This window comes from Ascaphus truei, chromosome 1 (genome assembly GCF_040206685.1).
Source record: "Ascaphus truei isolate aAscTru1 chromosome 1, aAscTru1.hap1, whole genome shotgun sequence".
NCBI lineage: Eukaryota > Metazoa > Chordata > Amphibia > Anura > Ascaphidae > Ascaphus > Ascaphus truei.
Genome location: NC_134483.1, coordinates 270,813,380 through 270,841,185, shown reverse-complemented (window position 1 = coordinate 270,841,185; position 27,806 = coordinate 270,813,380). Strand labels below are relative to the sequence as shown.

Here is a 27,806-nt window from a genome sequence, read left to right as displayed (position 1 = left end):
CCTGCCCCCCCCTCTCTCTCGCCTGCCCCCCCCTCTCTCTCGCCTGCCCCCCCTCTCTCTCTCGCCCGCCCCCCCCTTCTCTTTCGCCCTCCTCTTTCTCTCTCACCCTCCCTCTCCTTTTCCTTGTCTCTGACACTGGCTGGTGTGTAAGATACTTGGTGGTACCGTATTGCACTATTTACAGTACCCAAAGATCCTTGTTTAACTGTGTTTTATTGTGCGTTGTTAAGCACCGCTTAGCTTTTCAATAGGACCTCGCAACGGTGTAACCTGAGGAAATTCTTCATATAGGTATTTGCTTTATGCGCCTTAGGTTGAGCTTATAGTGCAGGCTACATTGACGGCGATCGGTGACGTCACCGCCGCTGTCGCATAAGTTGTAATTCAGTGTTTGCAATTTTGCTGGTTGCAAGGGGCGGTCACGTGGTGCGGCCGTCGCAGTAAATATCAAAATCTATTGAGTTCAGCAATTTTTGTCGCTGTGTCACACCGTCGCGTCCACTATAGGCTCATGCGGCAGATTACATCTATTTGTTTTGATGCGGCACGCCGTCACTGTAGCTGGGACTATAAGCGCAGTCTTATTCTACAAAGACCACAGGCTTGTGCTAGTGCACCCATAAAATTGTGCATTTAAAAGCTGATAACACCTTCATATTGTGGTAACAGGCAGCTAGGGTGCAATTGCAAGGTCTGCAGTATAAAAAAAAAATGGAGGAAATTTTAGCACGATTAATTTAGATAATGAATTTCTGACCTGCTAAATTAAATACATTGCTCTACAGGTAGGTGTTCTTCAGCATATGCATAAATGCACACTGCAGGGTATTTCTTAATATTTTAACCTACTTTCTTTTATTGTTTTACTTACTAGGACAATCTAACATTGCATTTTTGTTCAAGTTTGTTTTCCTTTTTTTTTTTTTTGTGGACAGATCTTTAAATGAGCTTTGTTTTATTTCTGAAGGAGAATTGTAATTGAATTTACATGAACCCCCCAAACAAATACTAAGAAGAGAATTGTAATAAAAAGCTGAATATTTGACTGTACATTGATTTCCAAGTATTTTTTTATAGTCAAACATTGATAGTAAATTGTGCCTATAATAGTTTTTTCCGGGGCTAGCAGGTCTCTTGCATATACTGTATGGGCCTTATCACTGCCCTTTGAGATTTGTGCTAGATTGACCATCACGAGAGAATGGTAACTTGAATGTGCAGAGGCTTGTTGCCTTCAGCCATGTGGTTACAAGCACAAACCATACCTTGCGTATGTGTTGTTAACCAAGTGGTTACCTCTTCTATTTGGTGATGTAGAGAGTTGATTTATAGTGAGGGCAGTATTTCGGAGGCTATTACAACCTGTACTTGGCATTTTCAGTCTTCTGTAAGCGGAAGATTTTTTTTTTTTTTACGTTTATACGTTTGTCTACTAATAATGGAACAGTTTGGCGTGTTAAAAACATTGTACATTGCACAGCATTGAAAAATATACTTTTGTTTATTTATTTGACTTTACATTTTGAATTACGTTCCCTCATTAAACACCACCATTATAGAACATGCATGTTCCTTTAGCTTTGCATGTCTATGTATTCCCTTAGAGTGACATCACTGTCTGTGAATGAAACAACCAAATAATTGCCTCCCCTAAGATCAAATTAATGAAGATGATTTTAGCCCATTGTTGTGTTCATTCAATTTAACATGTACATTCTTGTTCTTTTTATTTACTTTCCAATGGTCCCTTGGGTAGGATCATCTTGTCTCATTTTGAAGACAAACAACTCCGCAAGGCGTCCTCTGGCATCATGGGGACTGAAAAATGCTGTGATAACTGCAAGAACAGGTAAATGCTCTCCCTAGAGGTCAAAAACCTGGAAATGTAGCATTTATTATACTTTGTCTTCCTTAAGTTCAATTTGTGTAGGCTTCAGACTTTGATCACTTCAAAGCTTAAAACCGTTCCTATTTCTGCTTCTGATAGGTTTTGAAATAGAAATGATGGTCGCATACTGTAGACATGGATTTTCCTTTTCATGCAAAGCACTATAGGTTATGAAAAGAGAAAATAAATTAAACTTGTATAGAAGTAGGTAAACAAGATGCTCATCGTATTAGAAAATTGTTATGATAAAGCGAAAAATGGTATTAGAAAAAAGGCACAAACAAATGAGTACAGGAGGCATTTTTTTTACACCTCGAGTGCTGCTTTCTTTCTGTTTTCATCCCAGTGGAAATGTGGACATCGGGGGAGGGGAGTGTCCTTTAAGGCACTAATCCTCTATATATTTTCTTTTTCTCTTCTGTTCTTGAATCAGTACCATCTGTAGATCTTCACTTTATCTAGCTGCATCTTCTGGGGTCAAATCACTTTCCCATTTTTGTGGGTTGACTGATTTCACTCTCTTGACTTGTGCATCAATAATATGTAAATGTTCTCAATGAAAGTTTATTTCTTATTTAGGCCCTGATTCAATATCACGTGAAGCTGCTTCTCCATGTTGGACTGAATGAGTGGCTCAGTGAATGATTACCCTGACTTTGAAAACAACGACCGTGACTTTAAAGCAGGGGAGTCGTGTTCAGATGCAGGTGCCCGCTCCTTGTAACCTTGAAGCTCTATTGGGCAGGGACTCCTTGTGCTTGCACAATTCTATTTACAGTGCTATGTGCTCTCTCAGCACTATGTAACTTAATACAACCTACAGTATTAAGTCACAGTAGGCTCTGCTTCATGTAATGAATGGAACGCAGATGCTTCTTTAAAGCAGTAGTCCACGCCCTGCCCAGCCTTGTGGTCCTCTGAGCTGAACCTAAGCTAATCTCCGCGTCGCCACCAGGCTCCAGAGATAAGTACAAAGAAAGGTGCTGCAGGTACTTAAGCATATTTAAAACTCCGTCACGCCTCAATAGGAAGCTGCTACAGATGATGTTGTGGCTTCCTATTGGGCCAACGCTTTAGCTTTAACCACCATTTTGTTTTCCCAGAAGGGGATGTTACCGGCAGCATCTTTCCAGGCAATTCTCTTGGGAACCATGGGGTCCCTGGAGCTGAAAATAGGGTGTTTCAGCTCCGGGGATCCCCTGCTCCTCCACACTTAAAAAAATAAACAGCAGAGGGAATTTACCATAGAGCAGCAGCTTCACAGAATATTAAACAGGAGCCTTAAAAACAGAAATACTTCCAAATTAATATTTCTTCAGAAGATCCGAAATGGAAAGAATAGGGCCTATGTATAAAGCATCGCAAAATTATTTTGTTGTAAAACAGAATAGCAAGTGTAGCCAGGACTGGTTTCCTTGGCTACCCGTCTGCCCCATCCTGGCAGAAAGCCCTGGTAAGAACAGGCTGCCAGTAGTTATCATGGGGTTTCCCCACTCACTGCAGCTTCTTGATTGACAGGTGAGGTGGAGTGACTAGGCCTGTATGTGTCCAAACAAGGACTCAGGCCTGATACCTACTTCCTTTGTTCTTGAGGAGCTGCAATACCAAATATAGTCAGTGCCTCTACCTTCTTGTGAGAGGCTGGTCTACCCAAACAATTGTGCAGGGCTCTGCCAAACTGTATTCCCTCCCCTAGGGGAGTGGATGGGAGACTATACCCCTTACTCCACCAGGAAGTAAGGGAAGAGCATGGACTGCTTCAGGGCCCCTTGGTCTGGAGTGTAGGTCCGGGGTACTGTACATCCTGAGGGTGAAGCCCCAAGAAGTGGTCTCTGATGTGCATGGCTGTACCAACTGAGTGTGCTGTCAGAAGAAAGTGATCATGTTCAAAGATATCTTCCTGCCTGAGACTACAACCTATCAGGGGGAGGGGAAGTAAGATGTCTTCACCGGACCTTTACACGTGGATAATGGAGTGCCAGTGACTGTGCGCACGCGCACGCACAGACGGGGCTATATAAAAAAAATATATATATTTTTTTTTTCTCAGATCTCTTTAGAAATGAAAAAAAAAAGACTTGGTGTGTGCTGAGCACGCGCGTTCCAAGTGAAACTTCTTTGTGTTTTGTCACTGAAATTGTATTTTAATTTTTATGTTTTTGATTGAATGAAATACTTGAGTAGAATTTGTTTCATTTATTTTTCTGCAGAAATTTCCATAGTATCAGTTGGAATACATGATTTTATTGACTTATCTTACTATATAAAATCGAAAGGTTAGTGCTATCTGCGGTGAATCTGATTGGTCCTCAGCCTCTGGCCAATCAGATTGGTGGGTCTGACGTCACCCAACTGCCACTCTCTTCCCCCTCGGCCACACACACACACTCTCCCCCCCCCCCCCCATCACACTCACCTCCCTCCCCGACGCTCACTCACCTCCCTCCCCGACCCTCACTCACCTCCCTCCCCGGCGCTCACTCACCTCCCTCCCCAGCGCTCACTCACTTCACTCCCCGGCGCTCACTTCACTCAACGGCGCTCACTTCACTCAACGGCACTCACTTCACTCCCCGGCGCTCACTTCACTCCCTCCCTGGCGCTCACTTCACTCCCTCCCCGGCGGGGGGACAGGCAGTGGGCAGCCTCGCGGCGCCGAGTGCCTAAGATGGCGGCGCCCGGAAGGACCCCCTTCCTCCCTCGCGGCGCCGAGTGCCTAAGATGGCGGCGCCTTGAAGGACCCCCTTCCTCCCTCGTGGCGCCGAGTGCCTAAGATGGCGGCGCCCGGAAGGACCCCCTTCCTCCAGCTGCCTCGTGGCAGCACCGGCGGGAAACGGAGAGGTGACGTGTGTCACTGTGTGTGTCAGACACTGTAGGGTGGGGACCGGAGCTGCGCATGGGGGGGGGGGGAGGAGCGGAGAGAGAGGGGGGAGCGGAGAAACATACAGGGGGAGTGGAGAGGAGGGACCCGGAAATTTTAAGCAACCCCCCCCTCCTGCCACTGTCCCCCCCACCCCCTCCTGTCCACTGTCCCCCCCACCCCCTCCTGTCCACTGTCCCCCCCACCCCCTCCTGTCCACAGTCCCCCCCACCCCCTCCTGTCCACAGTCCCCCCCACCCCCTCCTGTCCACTCTCCTCCCCTCCCCCTCCTGTCCACTGTCCCCCCCCCTCCTGTCCACTGTGTCCCCCCCTCCTCCCTCCCCTCCTAGCGGGAAATTTAACTCGCGGGCAACGCCGGGTCTCTCAGCTAGTGATAACTAAAGTAAGATACATATATTTTGGATTGTAGAGTATCTAAATGCCGTCATACTGTACTCAAATCTTTCCTTCAATCAAAATCGTAAAAATCAAAATACAATTTCAGCGACAAAACACAAAGAAGTTTGCCTTAGAATGTGCGTGCTCGATACACAGCCCCTCATTTTTTTTTTTAAATAATCATTACAGTTACTATATTATATTCATCTATATACAATTCATATGTTTACACACCTTGCATCTTTTGCACTTCTCCATTTTTTATTCTAAGTAGTAGATTTCTTACATTTTAGCTATTTACACTTCTATATTTGTACTCAATTGGAATTCCTCTAATAACACTGTTCCTTTTATTTGTGCGTTGGCTGCTTTTGCGCATGCATGAGCATCAGGTAAGGGGCTAGCGCGCTCGTTAACGAGCCTGATCACTTTTTCGTCTCCAAGGGCCTTTAATGCTGTGAGAATTTTGAGCCAGCGGGGGTGCGCACACGCCATCTTGCATGCGCCTTACTTCCATTATGCATTTTTGTCTCTAAAATTGAGTTTTAGTCCTGAATTTAGGAAGGTGCAAGCAAAGAAGTTTCACTTAAAAAAAAAAAAAAAAAAAAAAAATAGGAATTAAAATAGCAGTTTATTATCAGTCTTGTAAGACCTATTTTGTTTGGACTGTTTACCAAATTCAAGATATGTATAGTGCACAATCGGACCGAAGGGCTCAATTCTGAAGAGCATGACTGTAAATGTTTCTAGTCATTTTCTTTCCTTAAAACAGTATGTGTTAAGTGCTTAACCTTACACATGTGAGGACGTACTGTGTTTTGGCTATAATTACTGTATGTTAAAATGGCTGAACCTTTAAAGTAATAGGTTTGGTGCATATTTTGCTAATGTATTTGGAACCTGATTATTTTAAGATCATTTTAGACAAGTGTCACAGGAGACCAGCATTTTAACACCTTTATACCTTCTGAGATCAATTCTCTAGGCAGGACAACATTGTTAAATAAAATGGGGTTTATTTGGTGAGACCGCAGACATACAAAAAATGCAAAATCAAGGGATTACATACCAACTGGCGGTCTGGGGGAAGTCCCTAGTCTAAACTAGGTGCAGGGCGCCCGCTTCATGAAGGCTTACCCTGTCTGCTTCGTGTCCCATGAAATAAAGGATATCTGCTGCACTCTATACAAGAAATATATAAATACGGGTGCTTCTCTGCTCAGCGATGGCCTGTTAGTAATCCAGTGTGCATGGTTGTACCAACTGAGTGTGCTGTCAGAATAAAGTGATCATGTTCAAAGATATCTTCCTGCCTGAGACTACAACCTATCAGGGGGAGGGGAGGTAAGATGTCTTCCTCACCGGACCTTTACACGTGGATACTGGAGTGCCAGTGACTTTGTGTGCGCACGCATGCGCACAGACGGGGCTATATAAAAAAAAAAATATATATTTTTTCTCGGATCTCTTTAGAAATGGAAAAAAAAGACTTGGTGTGTGCTGAGCACGCGTGTTCCAAGTGAAACTTCTTTGTGTTTTGTCACTGAAATTGTATTTTAATTTTTATGTTTTTGATTGAATGAAAGATTTGAGTAGAATTTGTTTCATTTATTTTTCTGCAGAAATTTCCATAGTATCAGTTGGAATACATGATTTTATTGACTTATCTTAATATATAAAATCGAAAGGTTAGTGCTATCTGCGGTGAATCTGATTGGTCCTCAGCCTCTGGCCAATCAGATTGGTGGGTCTGACGTCACCCAACTGCCACTCTCTTCCCTCTCAGCCACACACACACACACTCTCCCCCCCCATCACACTCACCTCCCTCCTCGGCGCTCACTCACCTCCCTCCCCGGCACTCACTCACCTCCCTCCCCGGCGCTCACTTCACTCCCTGGCTCTCACTTCACTCCCCGGCGCTCACTTCACTCCCTCCCCGGCGCTCACTTCACTCCCTCCCCAGCGGGGGGACAGGCAGTGGGCAGCCTCGCGGTGCCGAGTGCCTAAGATGGCGGCGCCCGAAAGGGCCCCCTTCCTCCTGCAGCTGCCTCGCGGCGGCCCCGCTGGGAGGTGGGAAGCGGAGAGGTGACGTGTGTGTGTGTGTGTCAGGGATGGCCTGTTAGTAATCCAGTGTGCATGGTAAGAAAAAAGGACAAGCACTGCGGATTTTCTTGTTCTATTTATTGAGCCAAAAACTGTGCAGCACTATTTGGCTCAATAAATAGAACAAGAAAATCTGCAGTGCCCGGTGTGCTTGTACCAAGCTTCTCAGTTCTTCTCTCGGTGCTATCCAGCACAAAGTACTTTTGAATCTCCCCCTCTGCTGTGTCTCCATCAGATGCTAGCTTGCTCTGCTGACCGGGCTTCTCCAGTGCTTCCATACTGGTGTGTAGCCCTTTCACACAGAAGCATTTTTGAAAAGCCCTCAGAGACTCACATGGTCTCTCACAGTCTCTCTCCCTGCACCGGCCGGTCTCCTTACATAGCCAGCAAGCCCTATCTTTAACATGGCTGCCAGCCAATCCCAGTGCGGATCGTGGCCGTGCAGCCAATAGCAGGCGGGGGCTTGCTCAGCTGCACCAATGGCAGGAGGGGAACCGTCTTGAGCACTCAGGACCTTCCCTGGCTGACGGTGGGGCTGAGAAGCGGCAGATTTAAAAGCTACCTCTGGGGATTGCGCTGGGGACTCCAACCCAGCAACAGCTCCGTTCTGCCAGCCCCAAATGTCCCGCTGGGATGGCGCCTTCAGGTCTGCGGGGAACAAACGGTCTCCCCGCTGAGAGCCCATCTCTGGACCGGATAGCCAACCCTTCCCTGGCCACCATTTGCTAGAACCAGCATTTTGTTTGCAGTCAGCACAGGTAATTACATTACTGAGACTGTACGCATACCAAGGCTAAAGCACATGTTGTCTTTTCTAAACTGTAAGGGGAACAGACTATCTTACAACATGGGGGATACATTTTACAGGGAATAAAGTGTTATACATTTGTACAGTTACCACATCCCTGTCCCGCTTTTGTACAGTTTCTCCTTCCAGACATCCGTGATTAGCTGATTTCTGGAAGGGATTACTCAAAGAAAACCCTATACATGGAAATCTAAAACTTGGGCTCTACAACTTGGACTCTGCAACTAAGTTTTAAAATGGGCTCCTGCACAGTGTTTAAAAACCCAATTGCAAAGCTTGTTGGGGCAAAGATAGCCCATAGAGTTACATTAACTCTCAATACACACAGCATCTTTATGTACAGACGCTAAACTGTAAATCATACACTATTTGCGGGTATCAGTACTCCCGGTATAACCGGTCAGCAACTCTTTACACTATTTTTAACTCTATTTGCCCCCAATATCCATCCTTAAACTTCTGTTCCCAAGTTCCGGTCCTGCAGCTATTTCCTATCAGTAGGGTGACAAGATGTCCCGGTTTTGCCGGGACAGTCCCGTTTTTTTTCTCTCCTGTCCTGGTTGCTGATTCGTCCCGGTAATGTCCCGGATTTTCTCCCTGGTCCGTTTTTTTGTGTTGGCGGCGGCAGGTAAGTATTTTCAGAGTTCCGGGCCGCAGGGGATTGGATGGGATGCCGTGGGCGGGGCTTTAACAAAAAAGCAGTCGCAGGGGCGGCCACGTGGCCTCCCGCTCTCCCCTGCCTTCCCTCCCCCGGCTCTTCCTCCGGCTCCCGGCCCTCCATCCGGCTCTCCCTCCCTCCGGCTCCCCGGCTATCCCTCCCTCGGCACCCCGGCTCTCCCTCCCTCCGACTCCCCGGCTCTCCCTCCCTCCGACTCCCCGGCTCTCCCTCCCTCTGCACCCCGGCTCTCCCTCCCTCCAGGTCCTCGGCCCTCCCTCCGGATGCAGAGGGGGACAGGAGATGCAGAGAGGGGGGGGGGGGACGGGAGATGCAGAGAGGGGGGGGGGACGGGAGATGCAGAGAGGGGGGGGGGACGGGAGATGCAGAGAGGGGGGGGGGACGGGAGATGCAGAGAGGGGAGGGGGACGGGAGATGCAGAGAGGGGGGGCGGGAGATGCAGAGAGGGGGGGGCGGGAGATGCAGAGAGGGGGGGGCGGGAGATGCAGGGGGGGGCAGAAGAGAGGCGGGAGATGCAGGGGGGGGGCAGAAGAGAGGCGGGAGATGCAGGGGGGGGGCAGAAGAGAGGTGGGAGATGCAGAGGGGGAGGTGGGAGATGCAGAGGGGGAGGCGGGAGATGCAGAGAGGGGGGGACGGGAGATGCAGAGAGGGGGGCAGAAGAGAGGCGGGAGATGCAGGGGGGGGGCAGAAGAGAGGCGGGAGATGCAGAGGGGGGGGCAGAAGAGAGAGGTGGGAGATGCAGAGGGGGAGGTGGGAGATGCAGAGGGTGAGGGGGGGACGGGAGATGCAGAGAGGGGGGCAGAAGAGAGGCGGGAGATGCAGGGGGGGGCAGAAGAGAGGCGGGAGATGCAGGGGGGGGCAGAAGAGAGGCGGGAGATGCAGAGGGGGGGGGGGTGGGAGGCGCAGAGGGGGGGCAGAAGAGATGGGTGATGCAGGGGTTGGGTATATGGGGATGATGATGATTTTACCTGTGCGACCCAATTTTTTTAAATATGTATGGTGGGGTGGGGGTCTTTTAAAAATAAATTGGGGAGACAGAGGTGTTTTTAATATGTATTGGCGGGGCGGGTATTTTTATTATGTATTGCGGGTTGGGGTTTTTTGGTATGTATTTTGTGGGGGGGATTGAGTGAGCAGAGTGGGGTAATTGATGGAAGGTAGGGGCGAGTGAGCAAAAGAGGGGTATAAGACACAGGGGAGATAAATACATGCGAGGCAGGAGGGGGGGGAGAGTGAGTGAGTGAGACGGAGGGGAGAGAGAAATTCATGGGTAGAGGGTGGGAAATAGAGGGGGCTCGTGAGGTGTGAAATTAACCTAAGGCCACGCTTATAGTGCGTGCTGCGGATGAAGTCACCCGTCGCCGCTAGCGAAAGTTGTAATTCGCTTTCCGGCGATGTCGCGGGCGACCAGGTCTTTGATTGGTTCAGAGGCTGTCACGTGGCGACAGCCGCTGAAAAATCAAATTTGACCGGCTTCAGAAATTCGCGACGGTGGCAATACATTTGTTTTGTCGCGTCGCCAGCACTATAAGCGCAGCCTAAAGGCGCGCTTATAGTGCCGGCGACGCTGACTTCATGATGTGGTCACTGGAAAAATCAAATTGAAGTGACTTCCAGCGACTTCCTAGTTTTGACAACGGGATGCATTATGGTGAGGCATCACGTGATGCCACATTGTCATGGCAACATGTCACCGCTTGTTGTCATTGCAACGGGCGGCGTGATGTACATTGTTTTATAAAAAATTTTTTTTTAAGTGGCCCGGTTTTTCATTTTGAAAATCTGGTCACCCTACCTATCAGGGACCCTAACCACACAAGACATCCACTAGAATATACACTCACAGGGGACAGTTGGAGGGGGACATACATACAGGGGAATACATCAATATACATTACTGGTCCCAAGAGCTAACACTCTTGGCCCATTACACACGGTTTTCAGGGGCAGCTGGCCTTTATTATGAAGGCCACGGCTACCCCTACCGTCACAAGTTCTGAACAATTTTATAGAGTATGCATTTCACAACAGTCTAGAGTATTTAACCTTTTGAGTTCCCCACTACATCACGGGGTCTGGCACTCCTGGGGCCTCTGTTAGCTCTCTTTCTAGGGGAGATTGTGTTCTGTGTGACATGGAGGGAAGGACGACTTTCTGTTTCCGGGATCAATGACTAACATGATTGAGATGTGCCGGTGAGCCATGGCCCCTCGGGCACTCAAAGGGTTAATACAGTGATCAGCCGGGCTAAGTTAAGATGGTCGCACTAAAGAAGTTCTATATAATTGGTAAAACTGAATTTTTGGAAAACTTAAAATTTGCTATCAAATGACTGCCATCAATGCTGTATCTCTTAATATGTTAGAATCCTAGCTATTTATTTTTAAATGTATTCTCTCTGTGTTACCTAGTGACCTATAACAACTGGTGTAAACATTAGTTTAACATTATGCTTTAGTTTCTCATTGTGTATATAGGAGTGTGTCATGAATGAAAGACGCACCACTTCATAAGTTTGTAGCAGGATCGTAATTTTTCAGTGATTGCCGTGGCCTCAGTTACCGCAGTGTAAACGTGGATAATTGCAGCAAAGAAAGAGGCGGGATAAAAGATTTAGCATTCTTGGGGCTCTTCCAGGAATAATATACCGGCTCATTTTGTATGTGGAGCATCCTTCATCAGCAAAATCAGCGTCATTGGTTGTGTTGACAAAAAATAGCTGTACAGTTAAAGCCACAATGAATTTGACACTATTCTTAGGAATAGGCTCTGTAATCTGCCTTTTTTTTAAAGGGGGAGTGAAATTCCGTAGAAAAATCCCAACATTTTAGAAAGACAAATTCACCCTTTTCATCACAATGGACAAAGAAAACATTTTTGTATCCACATGTCCAGTACTTAAGGAGGCTGCTTGTGTTTCCTGAATCTCTACCTTTGTAGATGTTTTAAATGTCAATGCAACAAAAAAATTAATGCTTAATATAGAAATAATGTTTAATTTATTATGAGTTTTCACTTGACCTGTACTTCTGTATTCTTTTGTTCCTGTTTTGTTATCCTGAATTAAGGTCTTGATTCTAATTTGTTCCAAAAAAAAAAAATGAAACGTGCCTATATGAGGCAAGAGGACAAGTTGTTAGAGGTTATCAATAGTTGAGGAACACTAATGGCTAATTTTGTAAATGTTAGTTTGTTGATCCTTTAATTGGTCGTACTTCAATTGCATGCTGCAACCACAATTTTGAATTTGTTTGTGCTCTGATGTTAAAACTACATTAGTGAGCATTTCAGACAATTTCGGTTTCAAAATTAGTCGGCTTGGTTCCATTCCATCCCTTCATTTGCACTGTAGTACCACCAGAGCCAGAGTCCAATTCCCATATGACACCGAGAAAGGGACAGACAGAGGAACAGAAAACCTAAATCAATAGGGGCGCTCCGTCTTTATTTCTCTGTAGTTTGTTTGTTAAATACACTCTCTATATCCATATTTTGTAGACTAATACATAACATCGCAATCAATGATGCAGAGGACAGCCTGCAGGACTTTGGACGGCAAGCCTACCAGCTCATGTCAGCAGTGGAAGCCTTGGGGGAAAAGTTTGGGACTGGCGTCCCAGTTTTGTTTCTCCGTGGATCAGTAAGTATATGTGCATCTGTGAAGCAGATACCTATTAGTGCTGTTCTCTGCTACTTATTCATCTTTATCTTCTACTGACATGGCTCTCATACATACTGTGGTCCTGTTGAACCCCAGTCCTTTTAGATGTGATCCACAAAACAAGCTTTAGGCAACTCTTCGTGCGCCAATATATCTATATCAAAGGTTGCTTTCTGTGAGACTGTCTGGTAAATACATGTCTTCTAATAAATCATGCAGATCATGAGATCCACTGTTTTTGTTGACCCTTGATGTATATAATATTTTTTTAGTATGTATCCTTTTTACATACAGGATGTAGGAACACAGAAAGCAGTGGAAAAATAGGAGTTGCAACATTTCATTTAAGATTTACAGATATGTCCCTGAAAATGCCAGATTGGGTAATCTGGCTGCTGCTCGTTCATTCGGCAGCTGCATTAATCATATCAACTCATAAATGAGAAATAAAAACTATTTTGATGTAGAAGTAATTGAGATTTTGGGAAGGAAGTAAGGACGAAGGCCCAGACTCCGTTAAATCAGGGCCAGTAACGTTGCATTAACTAAAACTGGAACGGTTGTTATTTTAAAATAACTTGACATCTGCCTTTTTTTACTTGCCATGGCTAGCTGGCCACTTGGGCGTTGCAGGGGTTACTATATTAAAAAAGTGAATACAAGTTTTATTTAACTTTTATCTGCTATGGTATGTATTCACTTTCTCATCATTCATGCCTAATGCCACAGTTTGGTAAATAATGTAATGTTATTTTGCAGCGGTAATCTGAACAGGGATTAATGAATAGTGTATGTTTATGATTACGAGTCACTTACATATCCTTTTTTTTACTAGCCTCTGTGATTTCTAATTCTGGGCTATTTATGGGAGAGTAAAACCAGGCTGCTGGTTACATTATTTTGTTTAGTGAATAGTGTTACTATTAAGGCCTCAGGCATGGTGCCTTGGGCCGTGCTGATCAGTTCTCCTGCTCTGCCTCGCCTGCTCAAACTGGAGTTTTTTGTGTCCTGGAAGGCGAGGCAGTGAGCGCGCTTTGGGGGCGGTGCATAGGTGGGGCAGAGGCGTGTCGGAAGGTGGATCGGAGGCGGGGCGGGAGGCAGGGTTAGTCCCTCGCTCCCATTGAATGTGAGCGGTCACGTGACCGCTTCTCTGCTTCTTCGCTTCACTGAGCGGCAAATTTTAAATTTGCCTGTCTCTCCAAAATACCTGAGCCTCCGCACGCGTGCGGAAGCGGCTGCTAAAGCCGCGCTGATAGATGCAAGGGGGTAAGTGTATCTGCTCAGCACGGCTCAGCAAGGCTCAGCAAGGCTCACCCTACTATGTCCCAGGCCTTAATGTTAACCTACTGCAGGTTAAGGTCATGTTAAATAGTTAATGGACATTGTTTCCACAGCCCACTAGATTGTTTCATTTTGTAAAAGCAATGTTTTAAATATAATTTTTTATCTTTCTTAAACACGACAAAAAAACATAACTTTCTCTTATTAAATGATCTATCGTCTCACGGGTGTTACTAAATTCTTTAACCCTTTGGGCGCCCCAGGACGTTGTCACTATGTCATGGGGACTGGTACTACGGGGGTCCCATGATGTGGCTACATCATGCCCAGTGTGAGGGTTTTATTTTTATTTTTTTAATAGCTTAGATCGCGTCCTGCGTTCCTATCTAGTGAAGGACCTGATCTTGCCAGCAAGGAAATAGATTCTCCTCCGTTTCCTCTAAAATGGTCGTCACAGGACTGCACTGTGGTGGAGGGGCCATGGCACTCGAAGGGTTAATGGAGGACGTCCATACAAATGTTCAGACTAAGCATTTGACATAACGTTTTGTGTTGTCAAATACAGACATTTAATGTTGAACCCTAGGGGCTTTTACATTAACAGTGTGTGTGGTTCAATGAACTATGGGGAATGTAAAAGCCCCTCGGGTTTATCATTAACCGGGGTGGACTGGCCTGGGGGGCAGGGTGGAAATTGCCCCTCCTGTCAGATTTTTAAAAAAAATTGGGCCGGTGGCAGAGGAGAGAAGCTGTGTGCGCGCACTGAAGATTCCAGCCAGCAGCTCCTCCTTTCCTGGGCTGGCTCCTCTCTGGGGTGTGTGTGTCTGCGTGTGTGTGTGCGCGTGATTTTCCTAAATGTGAATTTAGTAGATGATATGGTCTTCTACTTTGTTCCTATGCTGCGCTAGTGCCATCTCCCGCACTCCAAAACAGATCAATTGGTAATCTGTTTCCCATCTAAACATCAACTAGTATGGTGAATACCCTGTAGAGTCATTCCGGTGCAGTTATATGCATGGACCAGGTGATGCACATGCTTGGCTCCATTGTTCTTTCCCTTTGGTATTCAGGATTCTCATCATGTTCAATAGGGTTCTATTAAACCTCTCTGGTTGAAGATCTCCCTGCGGGGGTGGTAGAGCTTTGTTCTGGACTTTTTTTTATTCCCCTGAGGCGTAGTAGTGCTTTGATCGGAATGTATCCTAGCTGTCCATAATATACAAAGTATTTGTCCCACAACACCTTGGTGACAGTAGTACCTCGCTGGCCCTTTGTCGGCACTGCTTGAGCATACCTGGTGAAGTGGTCCTTGTCTACTGGGATATTCCTAGTGTTCTTTCTGTCCAGCTCTGACAGAAAATCCATGCAGACCAAGTTCAGTGGTCCACTACTGGTGATATTTGCCAATGATGCTGGTCTTGTAGACAGTATCTTTCTATGTCACGCACCTCCCACAGTTGATGCCATAATCTTCAACGTCCCAACCCATTCGGGGCCAATAGAACCAGTCTTTCATTAAACCCAACGTCTTGTCAGTGCCCATATATCCATGATTTGTCATGGAGAGAATAGAGTACCACCTGCCTATACTTTTGGGGGAGTACCAATTGTTTAGGCACTGTGTGTTGGGATTTCTTGGCGACTCTGAACATTACCCCAATCTTGATCCTTAGATTAGGCCGTGTATCCCAGTGACCGTCCTGGCCAGTATCTGGTTTCTCAAGGATGACCATACTTTCTTCAATCCGCAGTCTGTCTCTTGTGCTTGCATGAGATCCTGATGGCTTAACCGAGGCAACCCCTAAATGGTTAACATTAGACACTTATCCAAATCGAATGGCGATCATCAATTCTGATTGTTTCCGACCGCTCCTACCGTGGCCTCTCGGGGTTCATAACTCATGGTCGTCCATCCTTGGCAGGTGCGACACAGGCAGCGCTATCTTCTAATTCCCATTGACTATTGGCCTCCATGCTCTTAGCGGATTATCCCGGAGCTGGGCAGAGTGCCTTCTGTTCTTCCTCATCCCTTATTCCTCGTAGTAGCTTTAAGAACTTTGGGTGGAGATTCTTTCCGCTGTCGGAGTCGCAGGTCATTACATCTCCGGATGGTACTCCCAGATCAATTGTTCTACTCGGGCATGATATGGGGTGATACCCTTATTCCTCACTACTCTCAGCAAAGCCACCTCCAGTCTATGTAAGAACTCTGATAGTTTCTCATCTCTTTCTAATGCGTTCCACTGAATCTGAAATGCAATTCTTCCCCCTTCACGGTGGAACCAAATGTGTTTTCAAATATCCAACATACAAAATCGTTCTGACGTACACCTGAGAAGATTGGTAATCTCCTAAATTATTTCCGCCCCCCCCCCCTCCCATCTGGAGTGCATGGATTTGTCCACTAACTGTCCCATGGCAGTGATAACAGCCTCCCAGGAAGCTGGGGCATTGCCCATAGAGGAAGTAGGTACTTCCGAAATTCCTGAATTACGTAATTTTTCCGGGATAGCCCTTTCTCTAGTGATGAATTCTCTGACTTTGTCTACTATCGTGTGGTTAGCAGCATAGCTAGGGCCAGCGGCAGGTTTTCACCCCTCCGTGATATCCCACATCTAATTGTCCCCCCTGCAATACTATCAGGTACTTTAGCAAGGTCAATATCTTCATCACACACAGACAATATATATGCAGCCTTAGTATTGTAGCACAACATTTTCCCCTGGAGGGGCCCGCCCTGAGTACCTCATTGAAACTCACATTATCGGTTGTATCTTGGACTGTTTCGGATTAATGCTTTATCACAACCCAGGCCGTCCCGCGCACACCATTAACTCAAAATGGCTGAACTCATGGTGAGGTAGAAAAAACATGCTGCAGGGGGGCACTATAGGGCAAATGTTCTAGCTACTCCTGTAGCAATGTCTGACCGTACAGATGGAGAACATATTGTGTGTGTATAACACCAGTTTAATCAAAATAATATCAGCAGCGCCTTCAATGTAACCCCTCTACTTTTAGGCACCAGATTTATGGGTCTATCGGGCCTAATGGGAAATGCAGCACTCTCCGTGTGTGGTTGGTTTGGTTTCTCTTGCCCCCTGGGCTAAAATGTAGCTGTCAGCCTGTGATCAAGTGTGTGTGTGCCTGCCTGCATACATACATACATACATACCTTCTTTTCACAATAATGAATATTCGTCATATTTTTATTTTTTAGATCCATCTGTTCCTTTTTTCCTCCCTTCCCACCCCTTTGATAATTAGGTACAGATGGGCTTCTAGGCAGGCCTCAAATAGACCACAGGAGGGGATCGGGTTTCATCTATTTGATTATTATGAGTCAGTCTATTATTCTGAAGTCCTCCTGGGAACTTTCGCGTTAGGATGTTGCTTTTGATGCAATTTTGTACTGCTTTTGTTATGTTGAAAGATAAAGAGCCCTCCATGGTGAAGAAAATAAGTGGTGTGTCTGGCCTGATCACATTTAATGAGATGTTAGTGAACTGATTCTGTGTCGGGCCTTAGTCGCCCAAGGCAGCATTGGTTATGGATTTGTTATTTTCAGCTCTTTCTGTAATTGACATTTATCAAGATATGTTATGTTTCAAGTAATTATTATTCAGTTGCAAGATTTATATTTAGACCCACAATATTTCTCACTCTCGCGTAGTTTAGAGAAACAACCTATATACATGCAGATTACACATTAATAGGCCACACACAAAAACAAGCTCCCAAGTTATTTCTTTTTTGTGTTTTGAGGAAACAATGATTTTATAGTCCACACACTCCTTTGTTTTCTGCAAGGAAAAAGAAATAAATCTTATGACTGTATTTTGATAAAGACCTTTACAGCACTTCCTGGTGGAAAACATTTGTAATTGTTTTTTTTTGTTTTTTGTTTTTTTTTCACAAGACAGTGTCCTCTGGTGCTGATGCTAAGGGATCATCTGGTTCCAGTCCAAAGCTGTCTGCCAGATATACGACATACAATATATTTATACCCTAGTACTAAAGCTCACACCCCCTTTATGGGGTGACTTGTATGTCATAGAAAATAACTGAAATTATATAAGAAAAACAAACGAATATGAGAAAATCAGCCAAAAATCATTATGCAAACTCCGTAACATTTCCCCTACATACGCATCTGGGGCCTTCTGTGTTTATGCATTCCTTAAGGGGGGTGAATGTGAGAATTGATTTCTATCTCTGCTCCCACCTGACACTTGAATGTGGGAAGTGGCCGCCATGCGAGGACTTACCCGGCGTCTGGAGCTCTCTCCTCTCTCCCTGCTTCATCAGGCTACATAAGCGGCGCACATCTCCAAGGTTTTTTTTTTTTTTAAACATTCAATGCTTTATTGCTAACGGACACACATCCCTACACTAATAATTTTAGCATAGAATCGAAACCATGACCCTTCATACATTGTTAGGGATTCTCTACCACTGCACCACAGGATTGGTGTGCTGTCATTGGACTCTATTATCAAACTTAACTTGTTCTGCCTTTCAGAAATGTGTACTAGAATTTTAATTTGATAAGAGTCCATTGACGTGTGTGTGTGTGTGTGTGTCCGTCTGTCCGTCCGTCTGTCCGTCCGTCCGTCCGTCCGTCCGTCCGTCCGTTAGCAATAAAGCATTGAATGTTATTTAAAAAAAAAAAAAAACTTGGAGATGTGCGCCATGCACGTGGACACAGGGAGAGTGGAGAGAGCTGCAGATGCCGAGTAAGTCCTCACTCTGTGGCCATTTCACGATCCCAGATATAACGTGGTCTCCTTATGTGGACCCCGAGCACCGCGTCATAACGGGGTTCAGCTATATCTTGGTGCTGGCTTTGAAGAATGGCTGGGATCCCGCTGCTGCCATAGGTAGGGATACTGGGGAAAAGGTCTTTTATTGCCACACTATTCATAATAGGTCTCATCACAAGACATTATAATAATAATTGCTTTATTAACAAAGTTAAAACGCATAACGTTTCGGGAAACCACCTTTCTCGGGTGAAATATTCACATTTAGGAATGATCAGAACATCTAGCGGTAGATCCATTTGAGTCAGAAAGCCATTAACTATTGTTCATTTGAACATTAATGTTTTTGTTTTCATTTCAGTGAATCTATGCCTTGGTCGTTTTAAAGAAATGGGTTGCTTTAAAAGGCTAAGTTAACAAAGTATGTGAATTTTTCTGTTTACATTTTTGCTTTGAATCCTTTGTAGAATTCCCAGCGCCTGCCGGATAGATATCGCTGCCACCCTCTCTTCAGCAAGGGGAAAGATCAGACAGAGGTCTTCTGGAAGGCACTAGCACGTCAGCTTATCACTGAGGGCTTCCTCAGTGAGTCTTCTGGCCGTAATAAATTTGCAACCACTTGTGGCCTTACTGCTAAGGTAATATCGGTTGTGCCACAAAATAGTGTGCTATTTGCTGTTGTGTGATTGCTCAAGCTTTAATGTTTCCTTTCTCCATAGGCCAGAAAGTGGGTTAGTAAGGCAAGTGATGAATCATGCCGGACTCTTCTACTGCAGCCAAATGACGAGTTGTGTCCACGAAAAACTTTTCCAAGGTACCATTGTCCAAAGACATGAATCGGTCACTCTGACTCCATTCCGTAAATTATAGATATGTTTATATTTATGTATAGAAAACCAAAAAATTTCAATGCATATCAAATATGGCCAACTAATTATTAAATACGTATTTAATTATTGATGTCTCTATAGTAAATAAGGGTTATTTGGTTACATATTTTGGCTAAAACCTATTAAACTGTCTACCCCGTCAGTAAGCCCCTGCACTACCAATTTGTTCATTGTCCCACAAACTTCAAGCAATATGTGTATAAATAAACAGTATATATATTCTATGTTACGCATAATATATATTCATTCATTCATTCATCCATCCATCAATCCATTCATGGGCTTGGTAGCCTCCCATATTGTGACTCCTGTTCTAAATGACACATAGTAGATGGTTTTAGAAAAGTACAATGGTGTCAGAATCCCCACAAAAGAAAACAGCTTCTCTAAAATACAATGCTCCTGTATAATTTCACAATAACGTCAGTCATTTGGGTAAAAAAAAAAAAAAAAAAAAATTTGATATGTAAAGAAATTAATAGTAATGAACACACGATTTTTCTGAGAGTCTGGAACTACTAGGGAGCTAAATCATGTGGTATTAATCCGATGTAGCTGTGTGTGTCTTTGTAATCATTTGTTTTTGCTATCTTTTGCCGCCTTGAGTAGTTTGCGGGCTCCTTCTCTTGGGGATGGACAACCTTCTCCAAATGTCAGATCCAGCAAACTTATACCAGACATTCAGGTTGGTGTCTTGTTTGTGGCTTTATACATAATGATTGGTTCATGTAACTACCAGTGAGCTCATTTCTATTAGTGACCTTGCGATTGTTTTTGTGTACGGACAGAAAACTTCTTTGAGGGACACGTTTTCATATCAAGAAGCTGACAAAATTTCCAAAACTACAGAAGTCTCCACGAGCAGGTACAGAATTTCAAACTTGCCTCAAAGCATTGTGCTGAACTTTTTCCAGGAGAACAGCATGTTGATGCAGGGGTAAACATTTTATTTGCAGTGATTTCAGTTGAGGGATAAAGTTTTTTTATTTTTTATTTATTTTTATATTAAAAATCTGATCACGACTTGCAATCATCTTTAAGCTTATTTTATGCAGAATAGTCGAACACTTCCCAAGGAAAAAAAAGAGTATTTGTTAAAGAAACAGTGGCGATACACCTACACATTAAACACGAGTGTTCACTATTTCAAAAAGCACAGCTAATGGTGCAGCCCTCCAAAGAAACAAACGTTACCATTTTTTTTAATTTTTAAACATTGCACAGATGTAACCTTTCCTTATGGCCCAGCGTTCGCGGGAAATTCTAGAGCACATCAGGGACGCTCCGCAGTACAGTCCATAGCAGGCTGTACTGGTCCATCGGATTCACACAGCGGGGGTCCCTGCGTTTAAATGGAACTCACGCTGTGTGAATCCTACTGGGCTGCACCTGTCTAAGAGACGTGCACGAAAAGTGAGACTGAATCAGTCACTACCTGCGTGCCTCTAACATGGGGTGCCGGTATCCCTGCCAAGTTTACGTCACGGCCCATGTGACTGGGAGATTTAAACAAAGCAAGGAGATACTGACACCCCATACCAGGGCCTGTATCTCGGGAAGCAGGGGGTCCACAGTGCTGAAATTAATGCGATTCAGCTCCGGAGACCCCCTGCTACAATAATGTTATTAAAATAACCACTTTAATCTCTTTATGGGCATGGTGTACCACTGTCCCAATCAATTGGTTTATGGACTGTGTTAATCCTGATGGGCCAATAGCCTCTTTGCTAGCATACTGCGGCTCGGGAGAGGATGCCATACGTGACTCGCAAAGAGAGTGTTCGAACCAAAAGTTCCATCTGTATTCTGCATTTTAGTTCTTGTTAGAATTCCTAACAGAAGTGTTACATCACATATTTCTGCAACCATTTAAGCTTAAAATGGAAAATAAGAGATAATTTTAGAAATCATAAATAATTTTAAAAAAGTAGTCAGTAGAAACCTAAACACTTTTCTGTATGCAGGCACTGCTGCTTTAAACATTCTCTAACCTGGCTGTTCCTGAAAGGGTGGCAGGGTAGGGGGGAGAAGAGAGAGAAAAGATTAAGGTGTATAGATTGGCATTCACAGAGAAAGATCTCAGATACAGATGTAGGAGATGTTGTTACCCTCGTTAACACACCAAAAAGCACGTTCACGTGTATTATCTCCTTACCATTGTTTTCAGTAGCACTACTGATGGATAACGCACCAGTATTAATGCAACGCATCGCATTAACCGTTTGCATTAACGTTGGCTACATCTGTACATAGTACACATCTGTACATAGTACACATGGATCCTTGGGGATGTAGTAGGTGAAAGGAATGTCGTAGTTAAGACATTTCCTTAGATTCACTACATTTCAATACTGACATTGCTGTGCGTTACTGGTCCAAAAAATAAATACATTTTGTACCGCCATATTTATGAAAAGTTTACCATTTATATAACGCAGTGATGACTAATTTTATTGCAGCGATGTGTGGGTTAAATGTAATGTTAGGCCGGTTTTCCTATGTATATTATGGTCACTATAGACATGGACAAGAGAAGACTAGTCAAATTAGAATGGATGATCAAAATACTTCATATGAACAATGTTGAACTTATTAACATTAACAAACCCCTAGAAACCCAAGGGGTAAGCTAGTCATGGTCAAACTATGACTAATTGGGTACTAAGGGGGTTAATATTTGCACATATGGATGTTGTGTTTTATTTATTGGGTGTTTGTTGTATGTGAACCCCCCTTGGTGCTTGAAGACATTGCTTTACAATATATTAGTATCCTCAGGCATCAAAGCGGTTAAATAATTTCCTGTCATAGGGTTTTGTTAAAAGGCCTGTTACATAACCCTATGATATTAAAGACACACACACACACACACACACACACACTAATGCAGACTTTTGAGTTAATACTTATTTGTATCTATAGCATTTTTTTGTGTTTTTCTTCTCAAAACTGTTTTTATTTTTTGGAAAAGGAGAAATGGGTAAGGGTACAAAAATATAAAAAAGTGAAGGCAGGGAGGGGAGGGGGGTAAACAGAGAAACAAGTTTTGCAGTCATTCAATTATTTCAACAAAAAAGGGTTTATATTGGTCGGATACGGACTTGTAAATAACAGGGCAACAACCATTAGGCTCCCAATTAAATTGGGAAGCCTTTCTATATCTCCCCTCTTTTAGATACCCAACTGCTGTTCTGCTGGATGTTCATCAGGGAACATCGCTATCCAGGGAAGCCATATTTTTAGAAATCTTGGCAAAGAATTGTCTAGAATTGCTGTCAGCTTTTCCATCTCATTACATGTCTCACTTTGTCTTTAGATGAAGTGGAGGAGGCGGAATTTGCTTCCAATGATGGGCAATAGCACAGCGTGCTGCTGTCAGCAAATGATCAATCAGCTTAATGATACTACAGAGGACATCTGGGATGGGCTTACTAAGTATTATCAGAGGATCCCTTGGGATATCAATTTTGACCGCTTGTTTAATCTGATCTCTTATTTTATCCCAAAATAATCCAATCAGTGGGCATTACCAAAATATATGTGATAGGGTTCCTTTATGACCTCATCTTCTCTAGCACTGAGCGCTTGATCCCCTATACATTTGGGCTTTTCTATCTGGGGTCAGATACCATCCCATAAGGATTTTGTATCGGTTTTCCTTAATTGTTGTGCATATCGATGAGCGAGGGTCCGTCTTCCAGATATCCTTCCAATCTTCCGACGAGACTTCGGAACCCACGTCTCTTTCCCATAACAACATACAGTTGTTTCTCCTGTCACCGTAAGGAGCTTAGAATAGTGTATATTGCTATCTCTCTAGCGGTGTTTAACACAGAAATACCGCTTTTCTAGTGTATGCTAATGAGACAATATTTCAACACACTTCTGAATATTTGATTCTTAGTAAATACAGTAAATATATAAAAAAAAATTAACACCGCAATATTAACCTTCAGTACATCTAGGCCATTGTTGCATAGTTTAAGGAGAGATGATCTTAGGTGAGATACACCACATTCAGAAAAATAACTTTTCTTAATAGATGCAAATTTATTTTCAATACAGATAAATTGCAGTGTCACTGGAAAAGTAGTCCCCCCCCCCCCTCCCAAGCACATTTTTGTTTACCGCTAAGTAATGTATATCACTTACGAAATGATTAAAGCAGTTGTTTAGTGGTTAGAGAATTACCTTTGAAGTGGGTGAACAGTGTTTGAATCCCAGTGTCCGCTTTCCTTTTGAACTTGGGCAAGTCACTTCTGCCTCAGGCACTAAAAATTAGATGAAGAAGTGATGGTCGATGGGAAGCGCAAAACATGTGGAAACAAAAAATATATATCTAATAGTGCAATATAGTTAATTAAAAGTGAAATGAGTCTTCTTTAGGTCTAAAGCTGTTATACTCACAAAAGTGAGAGTCGATCTGTACACGTAACGGTATCTTTAGATATTGCCTCTTTGATTTTAAGGACGGATAAACCAGCTTCAGCAATGGTGTAAGTATGGATTCCTTAAATGGTTAAGCACAGACAACCAAACATAGTGCAGACTGTATAAAAACTGTATTAGAATAGTAAGTGAATAACAATACACTCACATGGTTTCAGTAGTTATTAGGCATTTAGATACACAATTTGATCCCGCCTCCGGTTTAGCTGTTTGCTTCTCCTCTGCTCGGCGTGCGTCTCACGGTTGCGTTCCAGCAGTTCCGGTCGGCGAGACAGCTGCAGATCCTCTCTCAACGTCACTCTACGCGTTTCACCTTACTCGGTTTCATCAGGAGTCCCGATGGTACTAATCTTTAATGGTTATATACCCTAGATTGTCCGTTAATTGGTTTAAAGCTAATTGGATGTCTTAAAGTAATATCGCTATATATACTTCAAGTAACTGAAATGGAAGCATATTTTCTCCATAATGCACGTAAGGAAGTTAATTGCTTACACACAGATTTAATAGTGACTATCTAATATAAAGACATATTCTCCACATCAGACATGAGGAGTATATGAGATGCTATACATGGTTAAGTGATACATGAACACATTACCTCCATATCAAACATATACAGTATGGAGTTCAAAAAATATAAGTTAAGTATTTGTTTGAAACTAAAATTGCACAGAGTTAAAAACAATTAATATGAATATTAAAAAATATTAAAAATATTAAATAAACTATACTAATCTAACTATAAAAAAAGAACAAAGACAGAATTTGACATATTTATTCTAAACACATCTTAGGGATACTATTTCTTAAATGATTTGAAATAACCATCTTAAATATAGTGTTTGGAGATCTATTTGAAGATCTATAGGGAGACAAAAAAGTTGTTTGAGTTAGATACACATTACAGAAATGGTTTAATATCAAACTCTAAGTTGAGACCTGAAGGGGAAATCGTTTGGAGTTCGTACAGTATATCCAATCCGATTCTCTCTTAATAAGAGCAGAATTTCTATTTCCCCCTCTCCAGTGTGGCATTATTTGTTCAATAGCTTTAAAGGGGGTTTGAGGGTTTGAATTATGGAATAATAAAAAGTGGTTTGAAACACTGTGTGACTTATTTCCTTCTTATATTTCCAATGTGCTCTAATACGCGGATTTTCAGGGGACGTATAGTTTTTCCCACATATTGGTACCCGCAATTACATTCCAAGATATATACCACAAACTTTGATTTGCAGTTTAAATGTTGTTTAATTTGATACGTTTTGTGGGTAGTGTTGGAGGCAAAGCTATCTACTGTAGTTGAACTAAATTTACAAGCTGTACAATTTTTACAGTTGAAAAAGCCCTTTGGAAGGTCTAGCCAAGTAGCATGAGTAGATTGTTGTTTTCTCAATGCACTCGGTGGCAGTTTGTTTTTGATGTTAGGAGCTTTTTTAAATATCATTTGTGCTTTATCTGGCAAGCGTGATCCTAAAATCGGATAATTTTTTAGTATAGACCAATGGGCATTAAGAATCTTGCCAATTTTTTTAGCATCTTTATTGTACTGTGTAATGAACGGCACTTTTATAGATGCATTTTGGACTTTTTTAATGGAAGGAGTTAACATGGATTCTCTAGACTCTACATTGATTTTGTCTAGTGCTTGTCTAACATTTTTGATTTTGTAGTTTCTATCTGTAAATTTCTTAGTTAAAGTAGTGGATTGTTTTGTGAATACAAGATTGTCAGTGCAGTTCCGTTTTAATCTACGATATTGATCATATGGAATGTTTGCTATCCATTTGTTAGGGTAGCAGCTGGACTGTAATATAAAATTGTTGGCATCCACTTCTTTAAAATAATTTTTTGTTTTTTTGGAATTATTTTCTATGTAAATTGTAAGATCCAAGAAATTTACAGTAGATTCACTAACATTGGATGTAAACTTTAGATTTAAATCATTCTCATCCAGATACAGAAGGAATAAGTTTAGGTCATCCACTGTGCCCTTCCAGATGAAAATAATGACCGCATATTAGAGCGAAAATCCGCATATTAGAGCACATTGGAAATATAAGAAGGAAATTAGTCACACATAGTGTTTCAAACCACTTTTTATTATTCCATAATTCAAACCCTCATGGACTTACCTTTAAAGCTATTGAGCAAATAATGCCACACTGGAGAGGGGGAAATAGAAATTCTGCTCTTATTAAGAGAGAATCGTATTGGATATACGAACTCCAAACGATTTCCCCTTCAGGTCTCAACTTAGAGTTTGATATTAAACCATTTCTGTAATGTGTATCTAACTCAAACAACTTTTTTGTCTCCCCATAGATCTTCAAATAGATCTCCAAACACTATATTTAAGATAGTTATTTCAAATCATTTTAGAAACAGTATCCCAACATGTGTTTAGAATAAATATGTCAAATTCTGTCTTTGTTCTTTTTTATAGTTCGATTAGTATAGTTTATTTAATATTTTTTAATATTCATATTAATTGTTTTTAACTGTGCAATTTTAGTTTCAAACAAATACTTAACTTATATTTTTTGAACTCCATATATGTTTGATATGGAGGTAATGTGTTCATGTATCACTTAACCATGTATAGCATCTCATATACTCCTCATGTCTGTTGTGGAGAATATATGTCTTTATATTAGATAGATTTAATAGTGACTATGTGTAAGCAGGTATTAATTAACTTCATTACGTGCATTATGGAGAAAATATGCTTACATTTCAGTTACTTGAAGTATATATATAGATATATATAGATATATATAGATATAGATATATATATAGATATATATATAGATATATATATATAGCGATATTACTTTAAGACATCCAATTAGCTTTAAACCAATTATCGGACAATCTAGGGTATATAACCATTAAAGATTAGTACCATCGGCACTCCTGATGAAACCGAGTAAGGTGAAACGAGTAGAGTGACGTTGAGAGAGGATCCACAGCTGTCTCGCCGACCGGAACTGCCTAAACCCGCTGACGTCACATCCGGATCTGCTGGAACGCAACCGTGAGACGCACGCCGAGCAGAGGAGAAGCAAACAGCTAAACCGGAGGCGAGATCAAATTGTGTATCTAAATGCCTAATAACTACTGAAACCATGTGAGTGTATTGTTATTCACTTACTATTCTAATACAGTTTTTATACAGTCTGCACTATGTTTGGTTGTCTGTGCTTAACCATTTAAGGAATCCATACTTACATCATTGCTGAAGCTGGTTTATCCGTCCTTAAAATCAAAGAGGCAATATCTAAAGATACCGTTACGTGTACAGATCGACTCTCACTTTTGTGAGTATAACAGCTTTAGACCTAAAGAAGACTCATTTCACTTTTAATTAACTATATTGCACTATTAGATATATATTTTTTGTTTCTGTTTTGCGCTTCCCATCGACCATCACTTCTTCATCTAATTTTTAGTGCCTGAGGCAGAAGTGACTTGCCCAAGTTCAAAAGGAAAGCGGACACTGGGATTCAAACACTGTTCACCCACTTCAAAGGCAATTCTCTAACCACTAAACTACTGCTTTAATCATTTCGTAAGTGATATACATTACTTAGCGGTAAACTTCATACCTACCTGGGATTGAGAGAGCAATCCTGCTTTGGGTCACAGCTGCATCAAAACAGTTTGTTTGTATCACCACATTTATATTCACCTTGGTTATAATTTGTTACTATTGTGTTAACAATGTTTTAATTATAAATAGAGCGCCACTATTGATAAAAAAAAATTTTTACACTAAAAATTAGATGGTAAGCTCTGTGGGGAAGATACTGAAGCCTTTAGGGCGCACCAAGGATTTACGGCCACAGTTTGAGACTTCCATGTATATATTATTTACTGTGCCAGCTTCATTATTCCTCTGTTTTGCTTTGTTCTGCTCTTTAACATGTATGCATCAACTCTACTTTTCATATTGATGAATGCACAGGAGGCACAACGTTAAAACACATTGACTACAACTCGGCTAAAACTGAATAAAACTT

At 42.7% G+C, this 27,806-nt stretch overlaps 1 protein-coding gene across 6 annotated transcripts in view; it reads left to right on the top strand.

Moving 5' to 3' along the window:
- Window positions 1-27,806, top strand: part of WRN (WRN RecQ like helicase) — a 156,965-nt gene that overhangs the window by 76,146 nt on the left and 53,013 nt on the right. For all 6 annotated transcript variants that reach the window (XM_075604019.1, XM_075604011.1, XM_075604001.1 and 3 more), the window contains 6 exons: window positions 1,757-1,849; window positions 12,236-12,377; window positions 18,910-19,080; window positions 19,162-19,256; window positions 19,942-20,017; window positions 20,121-20,197. In XM_075604019.1, the coding sequence (XP_075460134.1) occupies window positions 1,757-1,849; window positions 12,236-12,377; window positions 18,910-19,080; window positions 19,162-19,256; window positions 19,942-20,017; window positions 20,121-20,197 (654 nt within the window). The remainder of the gene's footprint in view (window positions 1-1,756; window positions 1,850-12,235; window positions 12,378-18,909; window positions 19,081-19,161; window positions 19,257-19,941; window positions 20,018-20,120; window positions 20,198-27,806) is intronic.